Raw genomic sequence first — 16,812 nt, 5'->3', positions numbered from 1 at the left:
ATGTTTGTGTTTTATTTTATAAATGACTTGTCTTTTAAATTTCAGATGAGAATAATATGATTTCATGCAGGTATTATCATGTAAATATAACATATGCCAGATTTTCAGATTTGTTTATTTTGTATTTAAGTTCTGAACAAATTTTTGATATTAAAATATTGACATTTTTTGTTGAGAAAGGTTCTAAACGATAGTATTCCCATGATTTTAGGACATATATTATAAGTCATTCATTCATTTTTCTTCGGCTTAGTCTCTGATATATTAGAGGTCGCAGCATCGGAATGAACGGCCAACTATTCCAGCATGTTTTACACAGCAGAAGCCCTTCCAGCCGCAACCCAGTATTGGCAAACACCCATACACACTCACCATACGGCCAATTTAGACTCAGACTCTACTTTATTATCCAGTTTAATGAAACAAAAATTGCAGCAAGGTGGCGTAACACAGGTGAAGTTCCATGTACACATTAACAAAATATTAACATAAGCACAGCGTACAATACATCATTGTTTAGGTGCGTGTCCTTCCCCGCTGGATGTCTTTTGATTGTGGAAGAAACCGGAGCACCCGGAGGAAACCCACGTGAACATGGGGAGAACATTCAAACTCCACATAGAAATGCCAACTGGCCCAGCCGGGATTCGAAACAAAAACTTTCTTGCTATAAGGCGTCAGTGCTAACCACTGAGCTACCGTGCCATGTTTTATTTAGTACTTTATCAAATAAAATGCAAATAAATATTTTAATCAAAGCGTACCAATTAATGGCAAAATCTGGAGATCCTAATAGTTTTTTAAGGGGTATATAAATAAATTATAATCAGTATAATCAAATTTTGAAGCAAGAAGGTCCCTGGTTCGAGCCTCGGATGGGTCAGTTGGCATTTCCGTGTGAAGTTTGCATGTTTTCCCCAGGTTCGCGTTGGTTTCCTCCAGGTGCTCTGGTTTCCCCCACAGTCCAAAGACATGTCGTACAGGTGAATTGAGTAAGCTAAATCGTCTGTGTATGTGGGTGAATGAGAGTGTACGGGTGTTTCCCAGTGATGGGTTGCAGCTGGAAGGGCATCCGCAGCGTAAAACATATGCTGTATAAGTTGGCGGTTCATTCCGCTGTGGCGACCCCTGATTAATAAAGAGACTAAGCCGAAAAGAAAATGAATGAATGAATAATCAAATTTTGACTGACAGATTTTTCAGGATTTCAGTAGTTATAGCAGTATATCCTTATGGTGAATTCTTTTGGCTCAACAATGGGGAAAAAATCTGATATTGTGACAGGCCAACTCCAACGCAACCAATAAATACTAAACCGCAAGCCATCAAGCAAAAAGGCCATTAGCATTTTATCATTCAAAAATATCAGCATTTAAAAATGACTCACTTTTTCAATGCCACAGCCATTTGTAGTAAATTGCCAGTTGCGGCAGTCAATAGCGAGTGCATGTTTTACATGCAGAGTGCTATTTGCTCGTAAAAGTCATGTCTCTTTCTCTCTTAGATTGAGTGGTCTGCTCCTGCAGAAAAGAAAAAAGAGTGTGCAGCCAAGGGGAAGAATAACCAGGTACCGGCTGATGTTGCATCCTTTATGTTTTAACAGCTTTATTTTGTCTGCCTTCGCCGAAATGCATTTACTCTCCCTCCATCTCACCTATTTTCTCTTTGTGTGTCTCTCTCTGTTGTCGACGTCTTTGCAGACTGAGTGCTTCAACTACATTCGCTTCCTGCAGAGCTACAATCACACGCACCTGTATACATGCGGGACGTACGCCTTCCAGCCCAAATGCACCTACATTGTGAGTGCGCACTCTTGTCTTTGCCTCAGAAACCCGTCAGACCCACGTGATAAAGTGGAGTGGGCTGTGATATGATGGAGAAACTAAGTGTGTGTGTGTGTGTGTGTCTGTGCAGCATCCAGTGTGTCAAAGTGAAATATATCAAATGGAAATGAGGTTGGGTTGTCGCGCGGTGTGAACCGATGTGATAAAACAGCATCAAGTGGCTTGTGTGCTGTGCTACATGCGTTATTCATATTTTATTTTGTATCATATAATATCATATTTACTCACTGACTGGTCACTTTATTTGCTGGTGTCAGTTTATCCATATTTTGTCTTAAAGGAACACAGAACTTTTTTGGGAATAGGCTCATTTTACAATTCTCCTAGAGGTAAACGGTTGAGTTTTACCATTTTTTAATTCATTTAACTTATCTTCAGGTCTGGCAGGAGCATTTTAAGTTTGCTTAGCATAGATCATTGAATCAGATTAGACCTTTAGCATTTTGCTAAAAATAACAAGAGTTTTGAACATTTCCCTATTTAAAGCTTGACTCTTTTGTAGTTACGAAGTGCATATTTACATTAGATGTCGCCTACGCTGTTGTTGTCTATACGAAGAAATGCGTCAATAGAGCCGCCATCTTAGTACTGGTTAGTGCTCCTTTGAAATGAATGTGGGACCATAGATATATACCCAGATCCATAGACATATACATATTTCTATGATCAGGAGATTTCCCGGTTGTCAGTATGCAAAATTTTTTTTAAATTACGGAAATTATAATTTCAACCCAGGCTCATTCTGAGAACGTAGTCCCGGGGACGTTTCTGGAGACCGCGAAATACGTCCCGGGAGGTACGTATTTTTGCAGTTTTTGTTTTCGCGAGTGCGCGAGAGGCCGCTGTGCGCGCTTTTTCCCGCGCCGTTCTCGCGTAAACCCGCTGGAGGCCACTGTCGAACGACCTTCCACGTGTCTGCCTGGATGACAGAATGATTGACCGTGTGACCGGCCAATCGGCTGACCCACCCTCCTCCGTCCCTAAACCCAACCAACGACGATTCACAAAAGCCATCCAGAAAAAGAAAAGCCCTCGTCTGATTTTTACCACGTTTTCGGATTTTGACCACATTCTCACCCTGTGACGAACTTGTTTGCTTAATTTTTTGGATTTTGTTTTTGTTTTCTTACCTGATTTCTGGAACCGCCAGAGTACACGAAGAGCTAACCGGACAAACTGGTTGCAGCGGGAAAGCCCTCCACACGGAGGCGAGCGCCGTCATTGCCGACAAAGAGTGTGTGTTTGTGTACATGGAAATGTATTATCCTCCCTCCCTGTTAAATTTGATCTAATCCATGTCCTGAAACGCACCCCTTCTCCTGCTTTCACTTCTCATTCTAATAGAGGGAGCGTTTCGTTTGTGAATGGATCTTCGTTATGAACAATTCATTTGAATCATTGATATCCCTGCATCTCAATGTGCATATCTACATTTATGATCTAAATGGTATATAACATTTGTAATATTCAATAATTTAGGGTGAACAGTATGCACATTGAGGCGCAGGCACTGTTATCTTATCAGGCACCCTTATAAGTTACTTCAAAAACTAGCCGTTACTTCACTTAGCCGACAATAATACAAGTTTCTTGCACAAGCGTCTTGTTGTCACATTTCATTTGCTGATTTTATTCAACAAAACTAGTATAAGCCTAGAATTTAGTGCAAGTTGGTGCTACTTTGCCATATGATCAGTGCAGTAAGTGACTGTATTATTATCAATAACGTGACTTTAGCACAAAAGTTTGTAACACTAAAACGTAAAAAAAAAACGAAATCTTACTTATTAGATGCTATGCCTTTACGCTTTGTTTTTTTTTTTTGTTTTGTTTTTGTTTTGTTTGCTCATTACTACACCCATACGCAGCGCAAAAGTCCAGCATCTTCAGATTGGTTTTAGTCTTGGGATGTTTCAGTTACTTCCGTATTGGCTTCACGAGGGAGAGCGGGAGGTTGCTGCTTGATATATCTATGTACAAAGACCAATTCTAATCCTGAACTGTATCTATTTTAACCGGACAGAAATTAGAAATTAGCCGATTTTCAGGCGCTGCATAACATCATTACACCTATGTTGCCTTGGTACTGCATCAAAGTTCCTTGATTATTACGCCAGAATGAGAGTATAGTTTCTAGCCATATTGACATAGCAAAATTATAAAAACTCTTCCATCATTTTTGAGCAAGATGCTAGTGGTCTAATCTGATTTAGTTATCTATGCTAAGCTAAGCTAAAAGTGCTCCTGCCAGATCCAGAGATCGCTAAATATATGCAAAGAATTGTAATACTCAACTGTTTAACATTAGGAGAGTTGTAAAATGAGTATATCCTCCAAGAGTGTTCCTTTTATCCTTTGTTGCACCAATTGAACTAATTCTAGAGATATTCACCAGAGATTTTGCTTCATATCGACACTGTAGTATTACAGTTGGTGTAAATATGTCAGCTTCACATCCAAGATGTGAATCTCTCAATCCTAAATGTTTTCTATTGGGCTTAGGTGACTGTGAAGGCCATTTGAGTGTTATAGTGGAGTCACTGTCATGTTCCAGAAACCAGTTTGATAATACTTGAGCTTTCTGACATGATGGGTTATCCTGCTGGAAGAAGCTATCTAAGTGGTCATAAGTACTAAATGGCACAAAGTGTCCCAAAGAAATTCTACCACACTATTACACCAGCAGCAGAACCTGAGCCATTTATACAAGGCAGGATGGATCCATACTTTCATGATGTTTACACCAAATTTTTTTGAGACTTATCACACCAGACAACCTGCTATTCCAATGCTCTATTGTCAAAGTTCGGGGAATCGGTGTAAGCTGTAGTGTTATTTTGTTGCTTTCAGCTGACAGGAATGTCACTTGTTTACTCTTCTCTTGCTACTGCTGTAGTTCTGCTTTCAGGTTTAGTGCTCAGATAGTATTTGTTTTTATGGTCTCACTTTATATTAGGTGGCCTTAACTAATATATACTTACACTGATTTAAACATTTGTTGCAATGTACTTAATACGTAAATACATGTTTTTACATTGTACTTATAATTGATTTTTTACCTGCATTTAATGTTGATCATCCCTTCCAACTTAAACCTTCCCATGCCACCAAACCTGTCCCTAACCCTGCCCATATCCCATCTCAAGAGCATCAGAAGTGTTCTGCAGTGCATTATGAACACAATAAGTACATTGTATATATATTTTGGTTGAAAGTACATAATAGTTAAAGCCACCTAATATAAAGCGGGACCACTTATATCAGAGTTCCGTTATTAATACTAATAGTAGCTCTTATTAAAGGGTTTGTTAACCCAAAATGAAAATTCTGTTATTAGTTTCTCACCCTCATGTTTCTTTCTCATCTTTTCTTTCATTTTCTTTGAGAAAAATAAGTGAATACACTTAATTTGTTAAGGATAACACAATAAAGTTTTAAAAACAAAACTTATTTCCATTGATGTGAAGATTTTACAACTCCCGGTAACAGCATACTACATTATAAAAATTAATCACAATCACAAATACCCATTAAAACATACTGTAGAATCCATAAACATACAGCTTTTAGATTTTGAACTGAAACTAATCACATTTGTAACACTTTTAATATCCACAGACAGTTAATTCCATAGCAATCCCCCAGAATATTTAAAAGATTACAATGGCACAAGGGTGAATAATTAACAGCAGAATTTATATTTTTATTTGAACTAGCCCTTTAAACTGACTTTTGTTGCATTCTGTGGAAATATGGCAAGACTGCATGATGCAGTTGTGTGTGTGTGTGTTTGCACATATTCATGTGTGGGCAGGAGGGCTATGCGAAAGGGCTCAGCTGCTGATACTCTCCTCTTGTTGGCAAACATGGCCGGTGGCACAGTGTGTATGTAAGGTCATGTGTGTGTGTGTGTGTGTGTGTGTGTGTGTGTGTGTGTGTGTGTGTGTGTGTGTGTGTGTGTGTGTGTGCACTCAGCTCATTGTGGAACCGTTTCTGTCTTCCGTCTGATAGAATGCAGATCATTTCACTCTGGATAGCGCCGCCCTGGAGGACGGCAAGGGAAAGTGCCCTTACGACCCCGCCAAAGGTCATACAGGCCTCATTGTGGGTGAGTGCGCGCATTTCCCTTGATCACAAACCTGCATTATTATTCCAGTGTCTTGTGTGTGGGTGTCCTTTTGTGTTCGGTGGAGCCCGTGGATGCGTTTATGCCTCCTCCTCTCCCACACTTGGGAGAGAACGGAGTCCCTCTTTAATATCTCATAACTGTATGCTGTAGACAGGAGAGTGTGTGTATGTGTGTGTTTGTTCCCTGCTCTAAGCGCTCTTCTTTCCTAGACAAAGAGTTGTACTCCGCCACCCTCAATAACTTTCTGGGCACAGAGCCCGTAATTCTGAGGAACCTGGGGCAACAGCATTACAGCATGAAGAGCGAATACCTGCCGGCCTGGCTCAACGGTGAGGATCAAAACACACACATAAGCAAAATATAGTGTATGCTGTGCTGCTGAACCAGCTTCTGTTACGCTGGTGGCCATGACTAACCAGCTGATATAATATTATAGAAAGTTTAGATTTCTTGGCTTTTAATGGTTGTAAATGGTGGGTATTTGTTGCTGATTTGTACTTTGGAAAAATATGTTAACTACCAGTTTCCGTATTTTGTGATTCACTAGTGTTTTCCATTTATTTCCGGTTGTGAATTGCATTATGGGAGCTTTTTCTCTGCTCTGCCATCTTTTAATGCTGAAAATTCACCTCTACTGTTTAACCAAGTGACTTTTATTGACATTTTTGTAGATTGAAATAATATAGTGCATAAGAAATTATATATAAGTCTGTAAAATAACAGAAAATATACTGGCAGCTTATTACAAGTTTTTTGCACAGTACTATACAACACCAACACAGACAATATATCACTTTAAACTATTAAAAATGTCAATAAAAGTCACTTTTGCGAAATTTCCAAGGTTAAAAGTTGTTAAAAGAAAGATCCATGCCTCATAATGCGATTCAAAAGCATAAATAAATAAATAAAGACACAAATTTCAAAATATGGAAAACTGCTCATACAGATATTTCATGAAGGGTAGGTATTTGTAGCCAATTTGTTTTACTTTTATAATAAAAATTGTAATATATTTAGTTCTGATTAAAATATAATTATTTGTTTCTGAACATTTCGTGATTGATGATTAAACCAGGCCTAGATTGGCTAATCGGGACGACGGTGAGAATTCCCAGTGTGCTGGTTCGTTTTTTGGCCGCAAGCTGCCTGTACTCACAGCAGTCGCACCTTTTATTTTTATTTTTTATCATTTTTTTTTTACCATAGCCTCACTATTTTTATTTATTATTTTAAATTATATGTTAGGTTCATCCGGATGCATTAACAGCTTTCATAGAAAACCGTTAAATATGTAAACATATGATTCATCAGCAGATTCCAGTCAGCTCTTTCTTCTTGTAGTTGTGTTGCTCTTTTTTTTTTTAAGTCCAGCAATTCTAGGAAATTTCAAAGAATTTGTCATTACGTAAAGAACAGCATTTGTGTTTTGTATGATTTTCAAATAAACTTATAATATAATATAATATAATATAATATAATATAATATAATATAATATAATATAATATAGGCTCCACTCTTTTTATTTATTAACTTGCAACCCCATGAGCACACTGCAGCCTGCAGGTCAATGAAATATTATATTATATATACAGGTTATTGATATATATATATATATATATATATATATATATATATATATATATATATATATATATATATATATATATATATATATATATATATATATCTGTGTGTGTGTATAGTATATTTAAAATGCTAATCATTTAACAGTTCACAATTTTACATGCGCTACTGAATTAATTGGATTCAATTGTTCCTTACTTGACACAATCCTGTATTGTTTCAATATGCAAAGCTCATCTAGTCATTGCCATAGCAACAGCAAGCTCAAACCTGGTTTGTTTAACGTAAACTGGATTATATTTGATCTGTGCGAGTCTGCCTCAGCCTTCGCATCAGCCTTCTCGACGCACACTCTTCTACCAGAGGATGCCATACTTTAGCATTACTATAATTATTTTAATAATAGCCTAATTTCAAATCAAAATTATAATAGGCAAAGCTGTTTAGCCGTGAGGGAATAATTTAGCTCACATTAGCTCTACGGTTAGTCTGATTTGTGTAATAGACGCTGTGCATTGGCCTTTGGTACTCGGTGTTCTCTGTCTGTCGTGCCATTAGAGAAGTCTACCTGCTCCTCTAACATAATAAGAAACCATTTATGATTTTCTTTTCCTTTTTTCCTCAGCCACAGAAGAATGCTGGCTTTTAAGGAAAGCTTTTATGCCATGACGCAATGGGTCTGTTAAATTATACGTTAGGTTCATCCGGATGCATTAACAGCTTTCATAGAAAACCGTTAAATATGTAAACATATGATTCATCAGCAGATTCCAGTCAGCTCTTTCTTCTTAGTTGTGTTGCTCTTTTTTTTAAAGTCCAGCAATTCTAGGAAATTTCAAAGAATTCGTCTTGTTAAGTAAAGAACAGCATTTGTGTCTTGTATGATTTTCAAATAAACTTATAATATAAAATAATATAAAGTAATATAATATAATATAATATAATATAATATAATATAATATAATACAATACAATATAATATAATATAATATAATATAATATAATATAATATAATATAATATAATGTAATATAATATAATATAACATAACATAACATAACATAACATAACATAACATAACATAACATAACATAATATAATATAATATAATATAATATAATATAATATAATATAATATAGGGCATCACGGTGGTGCAGTGAGTAGAACAATCGCCTCACAACAAGAAGGTCACTGGTTCGAGCCTCGGCTAGGTCAGTTGGCATTTCTCAGTAGAGTTTGCATGTTCTCCCCGTGTTCACATGGGTTTCCTCCGGATGCTCTGGTTTCCCCCACAGTCCAAAAGCATGTGGTATAGGTGAATTGAATAGGCTAAATTGGCCGTAGTGTATGTGTGTGAATGCTAGAGTGTATGGGCATTTCCCAGTGTTGGGTTGCAGCTGGAAGGGCATCCGCTGCGTTACACTTGCTGGATAAGTTGGCAGTTCATACCCCTGTGGCGACCCCTGATTAATAAAGGGACTAAGCCGGAAAAGAAAAATGAATGAATAATATAATATAATATAATATAATATAATATAATATAATATAATATAATATAATATAATATAATATAATATAATATAATATAATATAATACACTTATAATGCAGCTTTAAATATTGTTAAATTAGAATATTTGCTGTTTGATTTTATTTTCGAAAAGTAATGACTATATTATGATTAACTGAAGTCAGCAACTAAATTGTCATTCAGTGTAACAATAGATAAATACAATACTGTACATCTATAAATGTATAATATGTACTTAAATGTATACATTATTTTATATTTATATGTAATATTTTGCCCATATTTCAACTTTTTATTTTCAAAAAACTTTACTTGCATTAAATCTTATATAATTATTTCTTTTGTAAATTCAATTTGGAGACTACATAAATGTGTGTATATACACACTCACTGGTCAAAAGGTATAAAGATATTAAAATAATACCTACAGCAAGAGTGATCTAAATTTACATTAATATTACATTAGGACAAAGACATTTGTGGAAAATGGTTTTAAGCACCACAGTTTGTTTTTTCACCCACCAAATCAGCATAATTAGAGTCATTTCTGAAAGATCACAAAATAATAAAGACTAGATTAACATTCAGCTTTGCTATCACAGGAATAATTTAGGATAGCTATTTAAAACTGTAATAATATTTCACAAAATTAAATGTTGTTATTGTATTTATAATCAATTAAATGCTGTGTGATTTTTTTTATTTCTTAAGTATGTATTCACATTCAAATTGTGTAAATGCACAGATTTATGTATAAAAATAATAATAATAATATTTTGAATGTACAGTTATGGACAGAATTATTAGCCCTCCTGAATTATTAGCCCCCTGTATATTTTTATAAATTTCACACTGTCAACACATTTCTAAACATAATAATTATTTATAATAATTATTATTATTATTATTTATTTTATCTTTGCCATGATGACAGTACAAAATATTTGACTAGATATTTTTCAAAATACTAGTATTCAGTAAAATGTAATTTAAAGTGTCATTTAAAGGCTTAACTGGGTCAATTAGTCAAGTTATGGTAATTAGGCAAATCATTGTATAATGATTAATATATTTATAAATATATATATAGCTTTAGGGAGCTAATAATATTAACCTTAAAATAAGAAAATGAAATAAAACAGCTTTTATCCTAGCTGAAATAAAACAATTAACCTTTTCTCATCTGGGAAATATTTAAAAAGAAAATAATAATAATTTTGGCTTCAATTGTATGTGATCTCAAGACACTAATTCCAGGTTTTCTACATCAAACCTGCATGTGCATTGGAAGAACTGAATTATCACAATTAAAAGATCTTGTCTATACCATATTATGAGAGGCGTTGGGTTTTAACACAGGGGAACAGAACCCTGATCTCTCTGAAATCAGCTCAATAAACAATGGATACTTAAGATCGTTTATCTGTTTCATCAAGTAATCACCAGCTCCTTATCTAGAAAACGCTGTGTCCCCAAGTCTAACACGTCCTTCCATATCTGCCCCTGGTTGTCTGGTACAGAGCCAAACTTTGTGGGTTCAGCGCTGGTCCGGGAGAGTCGCAACAGTAAAGACGGAGACGACGATAAGATCTACTTCTTCTTCAGCGAGAGAGCGGTGGAGCTGGACTGCGACAGTGATCTGACCGTGGCGAGGGTGGCACGTGTGTGTAAGGTTAGAACGGAAACTCATATACAACTCATATAATCTCAGATACAACACAAATATATGACCAGATAGCTGTTGAATGAGGAAGACATTTTAAAGAGGGGGTTGTAAGTTGATGAATACTAATAATTAATTAAATCACATTAAAATAATTCTTTGTTTGCCTGAATGTCTTAACCGTATTAATATGTGATATTTTTGTTCAGAATAAAACATCATATGCTCATTTAAATGGTAATGTTTAGTCAATTAATACCAATCTAATCCCAAATTGTGCAGCCCAAATATTATTGCAATTGGAAGATATTCTATGTTTATTTACATATGAAAAGACTGTTATTCAAAAACTCTGAAGATGGGAATGTGCTCCATTTTTGAAACATTAATTGACATAATTTGTGATCTCTGAGTTTCTTTCTTCTGTTGAACACAAAAGAAGATATTTAGAAGAATGTCACAAACTGGAAGTCGTTAACTTGCACCGTGTTTCTTATCCTACTATAAATGTCAGTGGCTACCAACTTCCAACTTTCTTCAAAATGACTTTATTCCCATCACAGGGACGTTTTACCTGGATCTCCTTTAATTATATTTCAAAAAGTTCCAACTATTCTAGATAAACGTGTGAGAAGCCATCTCTCAACTAGGAAGACTAATACTTGGCTAAGTCAAACAAGAGGAAACTACAGATGTGGTATTTGCAATCATTGTGATAACCTGCTTAAGAACGAACATATTTAGGGATCCAACATCTGACCGCGAATTTAAGATCAATTCATTTATTAACTGCAACACTACATTTGTGGTATATTGACTGGAATGTCTGTGCGGATGCTTTTATACCGGAATGACTAAGAGAAAATTTAAATTGAGATTAGCTTAGCATAAAAATGCGATACGTACTTGTAATCTACAATATCCAATGGCTTTAAATTATAAAAATCAAGGTCACGGCAATCCCTGTTCATTAAAAATGGTTGGTATAGAGCATTTTTTTAATTCTACAAGGGGAGGAGACAGGATAAAAAGATTAAAACAGAGAGAGACCTTTTGGATCTACACATTAAAAGCGACTAGACTTCCAGGCTTAAACGGCGAATTAGATTTTTCTCCTTTTTTGTAAATGATTTTTCTCTTTTTTTATATTTTCTACAGACTTTCATTATTGTTGAATATGTATGTGTATATATATGTGTGTGTGTGTGCGTGTGCGTGTGTGTGCGTGCGTGTGTGCGTGCGTGCGCGCGTGTGTTTGTCTATGTATACATATTATTTATGGTTTCATTTTAAATAGAGTTGAAGTCAGAATTATTAGCCCCCCTGAATTATTAGCCCCCCCTGTTTTTTTCCCCAATTTCTGTTCAACAGAGATTTTTTCAACACATTTCTAAACATAATAGTTTTAATAACTCATTTCTAATAACTGATTTATTTTATCTTTGCCATGATGACAGTAAATAATATTTTACTAGATATTTTCAAGACACTTCTATACAGCTTAAAGTGACATTGAAAGGCTTAACTAGGTTAATTAGGTAAATTAGGCAGGTTAGGGTAATTAGGCTAACGATGGTTTGTTCTGTAGACTATCAAAAAATAGCTTAAAGGGGCTAATCATTTTGTCCTTAATCTTTTTTAAAAAATTAAAAACTGCATTTTATTCTAGCCAAAATAAAACAAATAAGACTTTCTCCAGAAGAAAAAATATTATCAGACATACTGTGAAAATGTCCTTGCTCTGTTAAACATTGTTTGGGGAATATTTAAAAAAAATGTAAAAAAAAATTCAAAGTAGGGCTAATAATTCTGACTTCAACTACGCTGTATTTTTTGAGAAATATGTTGTATGACACGCATCATCTTTTTCCATTAAGTGTTTTTTTTCCTCCCTCTCAATGCTGAATTAATGATGATTGTTGAGTTGACCGTGTGTTCAATATATTATTTTAGTATTGTTTAGATATTCTAAGTCATGAGACCATAGCATTCAAAAGAAACTTTAGATGCCCCTGATCACTGTTACCCTGATGAAGGCAGCTGTTTGCTGAAATGCGTATGCGTTTTAAGGAATAGCCATGTCAATAAAGACTTTTTTTTTATTTTTGCTGACTTTGTGTTCATTTTTTATTTAAAAGCTATCCCTTTAAATCTTACATTTAGGAAGTTTGGCTGTTCAAAAGTAAATGAATAAACGTTTGTTAACCCCTGCTCTAGGGCAATTATACTTCAAGTTTCCTGCAAGTTGCTTTGAGCAAGAACTTCTGTCAAATGGTTATTTGCCTTACATTTCAGGGCGATCTGGGTGGCACACGGACCCTGCAGAAGAAGTGGACCACCTTTCAGAAAGCTCGGCTGATGTGCTCTTTCCCAGAGCGCCACATCACCTTTAATAACCTGCGGGCAGTCTTCACCCTGCCTGGGGCTGACTGGAGGACTACTAGTTTCTATGGCATATTCCATGCACAGTGGTGAGTGACTCCTTTATGCCATAATAAAAACACAGATGAGCCATAACATTATGACCCCTTCACCTAATAACAAGCAGAACCTACTTTGGCTTCAGCCTCCAAAAAGCAAGGCATTGGTTTACTGAGATGGCAATAGGTCTGCTGTGGAGTTCCATTCATTGAGGAGTTTTTCCAAGTTGAACCACAATGGTATAATTGAGTTCATGTCCGCTGAATTAGGAAGCTACGGCATTAAAGGGTTAGTTCACCCAAAAATTGTAATTCTGTCAGTTATTACTCAATTTCATGTCATTTCAAACCTCTGAGACCCTTGTTCATGTTTGTAACACAAATTAAGTTATTTTCTGATACTCCATAGAGAGCAATAGTCCTAACTCATTCAAAATCTATAAAGGAAACAAAAAATATTGTCCAAACAGTCCATGTGTCTTCAGTGGTTCAATCAGAATAATATGAAGCTGGGAGAACACCTTTGTGTGTACATAAAACCAAAATAACGACTTTATTTAGCGGTTTCATCTCATCAGTGTCAGTATAGGGTGCACATTCAGGAGCTCTATGCACTGATGTATACTCTGGATGCCAGGCACGACTTCCTGCATCTAAGATAGTATACATCAGCAATGCGACCAAGCACAGTGCTCTTGTGAATATGCGCCCTATACTGACACTGAGGTGAAGAAACTGTTGAGTTTTTTTGGATTTATGTGTGAACAAAAGTATTTTAGCAGCTTGATAATATTCTGATTGAACCACTGAAGGCATGTGGTCTTTTTTGAGGATGTTTTTGATATCATTCTGAACAAGTCAGAACTGTTCCAGTCTATGGAGGATGAGGAGCTCGCAGATTTCATGTTAAATAGCTTAATTCGTGTTCCGAGGACGAACAAAGGTTTAAGGGGATTTGAACAACATGAGGGTGAGTAATTTATAATAGGATTTTCATTTATGGGTGAACTAACGTTTTTTACATAAATTCCTCTTGCATGTTCCTTGAACCATTCTTCAGGGTTCTGGCAGTCTGGAATGGTGAATTGTTCGGTTGTCATGAATGGGTGCACTTGGTCCGAGACAATATTCAGATTGACAGATGTCAGGGCTTGTGCTGTTGGGATAACAGCGCTTAATGTGTCCCAAGTAAACATTGCCCACAGCATAAAACTGCTGCTGCAAGCTTGTGTCAACCAACAGTTTATCCAGTTTATCGCCATATCTGCCTTTTGCTGTTGACATGATGCACCAGGAATCTTGATACTTTAGACTAAGCTACTTTTTTCCAATAATTAATAGTCTAACCTTAAACATCTTGGGCCCATTTAATGCATTGTTGACAATGGTGTACAGTTACTATGTGGACATGGCTGGGTCATTGGCAACAGTTTATTTTACACAGTAAAAATCTGTATGCTGTGACACCTTGGCCTGGTCATCACTGTTGTGACTGCTGGTGATTTATTGTACTGTGGCCCTGCAATCGCTGTGAACAATCAAGTTTCCTCTTCCCTTTGGCATCAGTAACACATGACAGGACGATAGGTCATTGTCCTGACCATATGTGCTCCACTTTTTAAAAGTATATGCTTATGATTGATCATGGCTGGTTCAGCATTAACTAACAAATGATTTACCAATCAGATGATTTCTAACTTACTATAAATAACCAGAGTTTCTTACATTAGTTATCTTCGCCTTAAAGAATCCTTCCTCCACCCCTACTCCATCACCTTTTCCTTTATAGGGTGGCATGATGGCCCAGTGGTTAGCACTGTTGCCTCACAGCAAGAACGTCACTGGTTCAAATCCTTAACAGGCCAGTTTTCGTTTCTGTGCAGAGTTTACATCTTCTCCCCGTTTTTTTTTTTTCTTTTCTTTTTACACAGTAAAAGTCTGTATGCTGTGAAACCTTGGCCTGGTCACCACTGTTGTAACTGCTGGTGATTTGTTTCACTGTGGCCCTGCAGTTGCTGTGAGCAATCCAGTTTCCTCTTCCCTTTGGCATCAGTGACACATGACAGGACGATGGGTCATTGTCCTGACCATCTGTGCTCCACTTTTTACGAGCATGTGCTTATGATTGATCACGGCTGGTCCAGCATTAACTAACGAATGATTCACCAATCAGATGATTTCTTACGCACTATAAATAACCAGAGTTTCTTACTTCACTTTTAGCCTCACAGCAAGAATGTCACTGGTTCAAATCCTTAACTGGCCAGTTGTCATTTCTGTGCGAAGTTTACATGTTTTCCCCATGCTTTTTAGCTCTGTGGGGTTTTTTTACACAGTAAAAGTCTGTATTCTTTGACAGCTTGACCTGGTCACCACTGTTGTGACTGCTGGTGATTTGTTGCACTGTGGCCCTGCAGTCGCTGTGAACAATCCAGTTTCCTTTTCCCTTTGGCATCAGTGACACATGGCAGGATGATGGGTCATTGTCCTGACCATCTGTGTTCCACTTTTGAAACATACTCACAGCAGCCAATGAAAAACCTAGAATGTGTGCCGTTAATGAGATTGAAGTTTCGAGGTGCTGTGCATGCATCAGTTAGTCCATTCATCAAACTATATATATACTGGACCAGCAATGCTGTTTGGTTGCCAGACACAGTCATTGCTCTAGACTGGGGGTGGTCATAAAGTTATTCTCGTTCCGTTTATTTCTCTCTCTTCCTTTTCCCACGTAGTTGTGAAAGTCGCTCCGTCCTCTGCTTATATTCAAGAGTCGCCGTGCCAAACATCCAGCCGTGTTCCTCAAGTGTAGAAAATGCTGCACTGTCATTATGTTGACAGTAAAGGCTATTACTGTAATAAACCAGCCAATGTAGTGCAGTCATTTAGTTCAGACTGACAAACTGCTTTCTCCACTTTCTCTCCCTTTTTGTTTCTTCATCCTTTATTGTCTCTCAGGGGGGACGTGGATGTGTCTGCTGTGTGTCAGTACCAGATCGGGGAGGTGAAAAATGTGTTCGACGGGCCGTATAAAGAATACAGGGAGTCGTCTCAGCGATGGGGCCGTTACACTGGCACTGTGCCCAGTCCACGACCTGGAGCGGTGAGCAGAGCGGCCGTTCAGATGGGAGGCCAGCCGAGAGGGCGGCCGTGACTAAGCAGAAGGCTAAAAATAGCTCAAGTTTTTTTGTATATACAGTTACATTTCACTTCTAAAGCAAAACTACGAAAGTAGGATTATTAAGTGTCCTGTTAGATGTTCTGAATTAAGGATCTGAGTAAGATTATTTTTAAGATATTTGCAGTAAATGTAATTTTGAAAACTTTTTTGTGTTGTTTTGCACACAAAAAATAACATTTGCTGCTTGTTAAAACTACTTTTTAAAATGTGAGTTGAAACAACACAATTCTTAAGCTATTTTGGGAAAACGTAATTGGTTTATGTTCAGTCCACTTAAATTTGCAAAATTGATTGAGTTAACTTATTTGTGTTAACTTATTTCGATTTGTGTTGAAGGAATTTTCACTTTTTTTAGTGTGGGAAATTATTTTTGTAATGACTTTGTGATTAATAATGTTTTGGGCAACTAAAAGTAAATATAAAATGCATATCATTTTCCATACTGTTCAAACATTTG

General features: G+C 36.4%; 1 protein-coding gene across 1 annotated transcript in view; it reads left to right on the top strand.

Moving 5' to 3' along the window:
* sema4c (sema domain, immunoglobulin domain (Ig), transmembrane domain (TM) and short cytoplasmic domain, (semaphorin) 4C) overlaps window positions 1–16,812 on the top strand; it is a 119,329-nt gene that overhangs the window by 89,796 nt on the left and 12,721 nt on the right. The window contains exons 4-10 of the mRNA XM_056457444.1: window positions 1,505–1,567; window positions 1,701–1,799; window positions 5,856–5,952; window positions 6,183–6,302; window positions 10,612–10,763; window positions 13,050–13,225; window positions 16,133–16,277. Coding sequence (XP_056313419.1) covers window positions 1,505–1,567; window positions 1,701–1,799; window positions 5,856–5,952; window positions 6,183–6,302; window positions 10,612–10,763; window positions 13,050–13,225; window positions 16,133–16,277 — 852 coding nt within the window. The remainder of the gene's footprint in view (window positions 1–1,504; window positions 1,568–1,700; window positions 1,800–5,855; window positions 5,953–6,182; window positions 6,303–10,611; window positions 10,764–13,049; window positions 13,226–16,132; window positions 16,278–16,812) is intronic.

This window comes from Danio aesculapii, chromosome 5 (genome assembly GCF_903798145.1).
Source record: "Danio aesculapii chromosome 5, fDanAes4.1, whole genome shotgun sequence".
In the NCBI taxonomy this organism is placed as follows: Eukaryota; Metazoa; Chordata; class Actinopteri; order Cypriniformes; family Danionidae; genus Danio; species Danio aesculapii.
The sequence above is the reverse complement of the archived record's forward strand: the minus strand, read 5'-3'. Positions and strand labels throughout refer to the sequence as shown.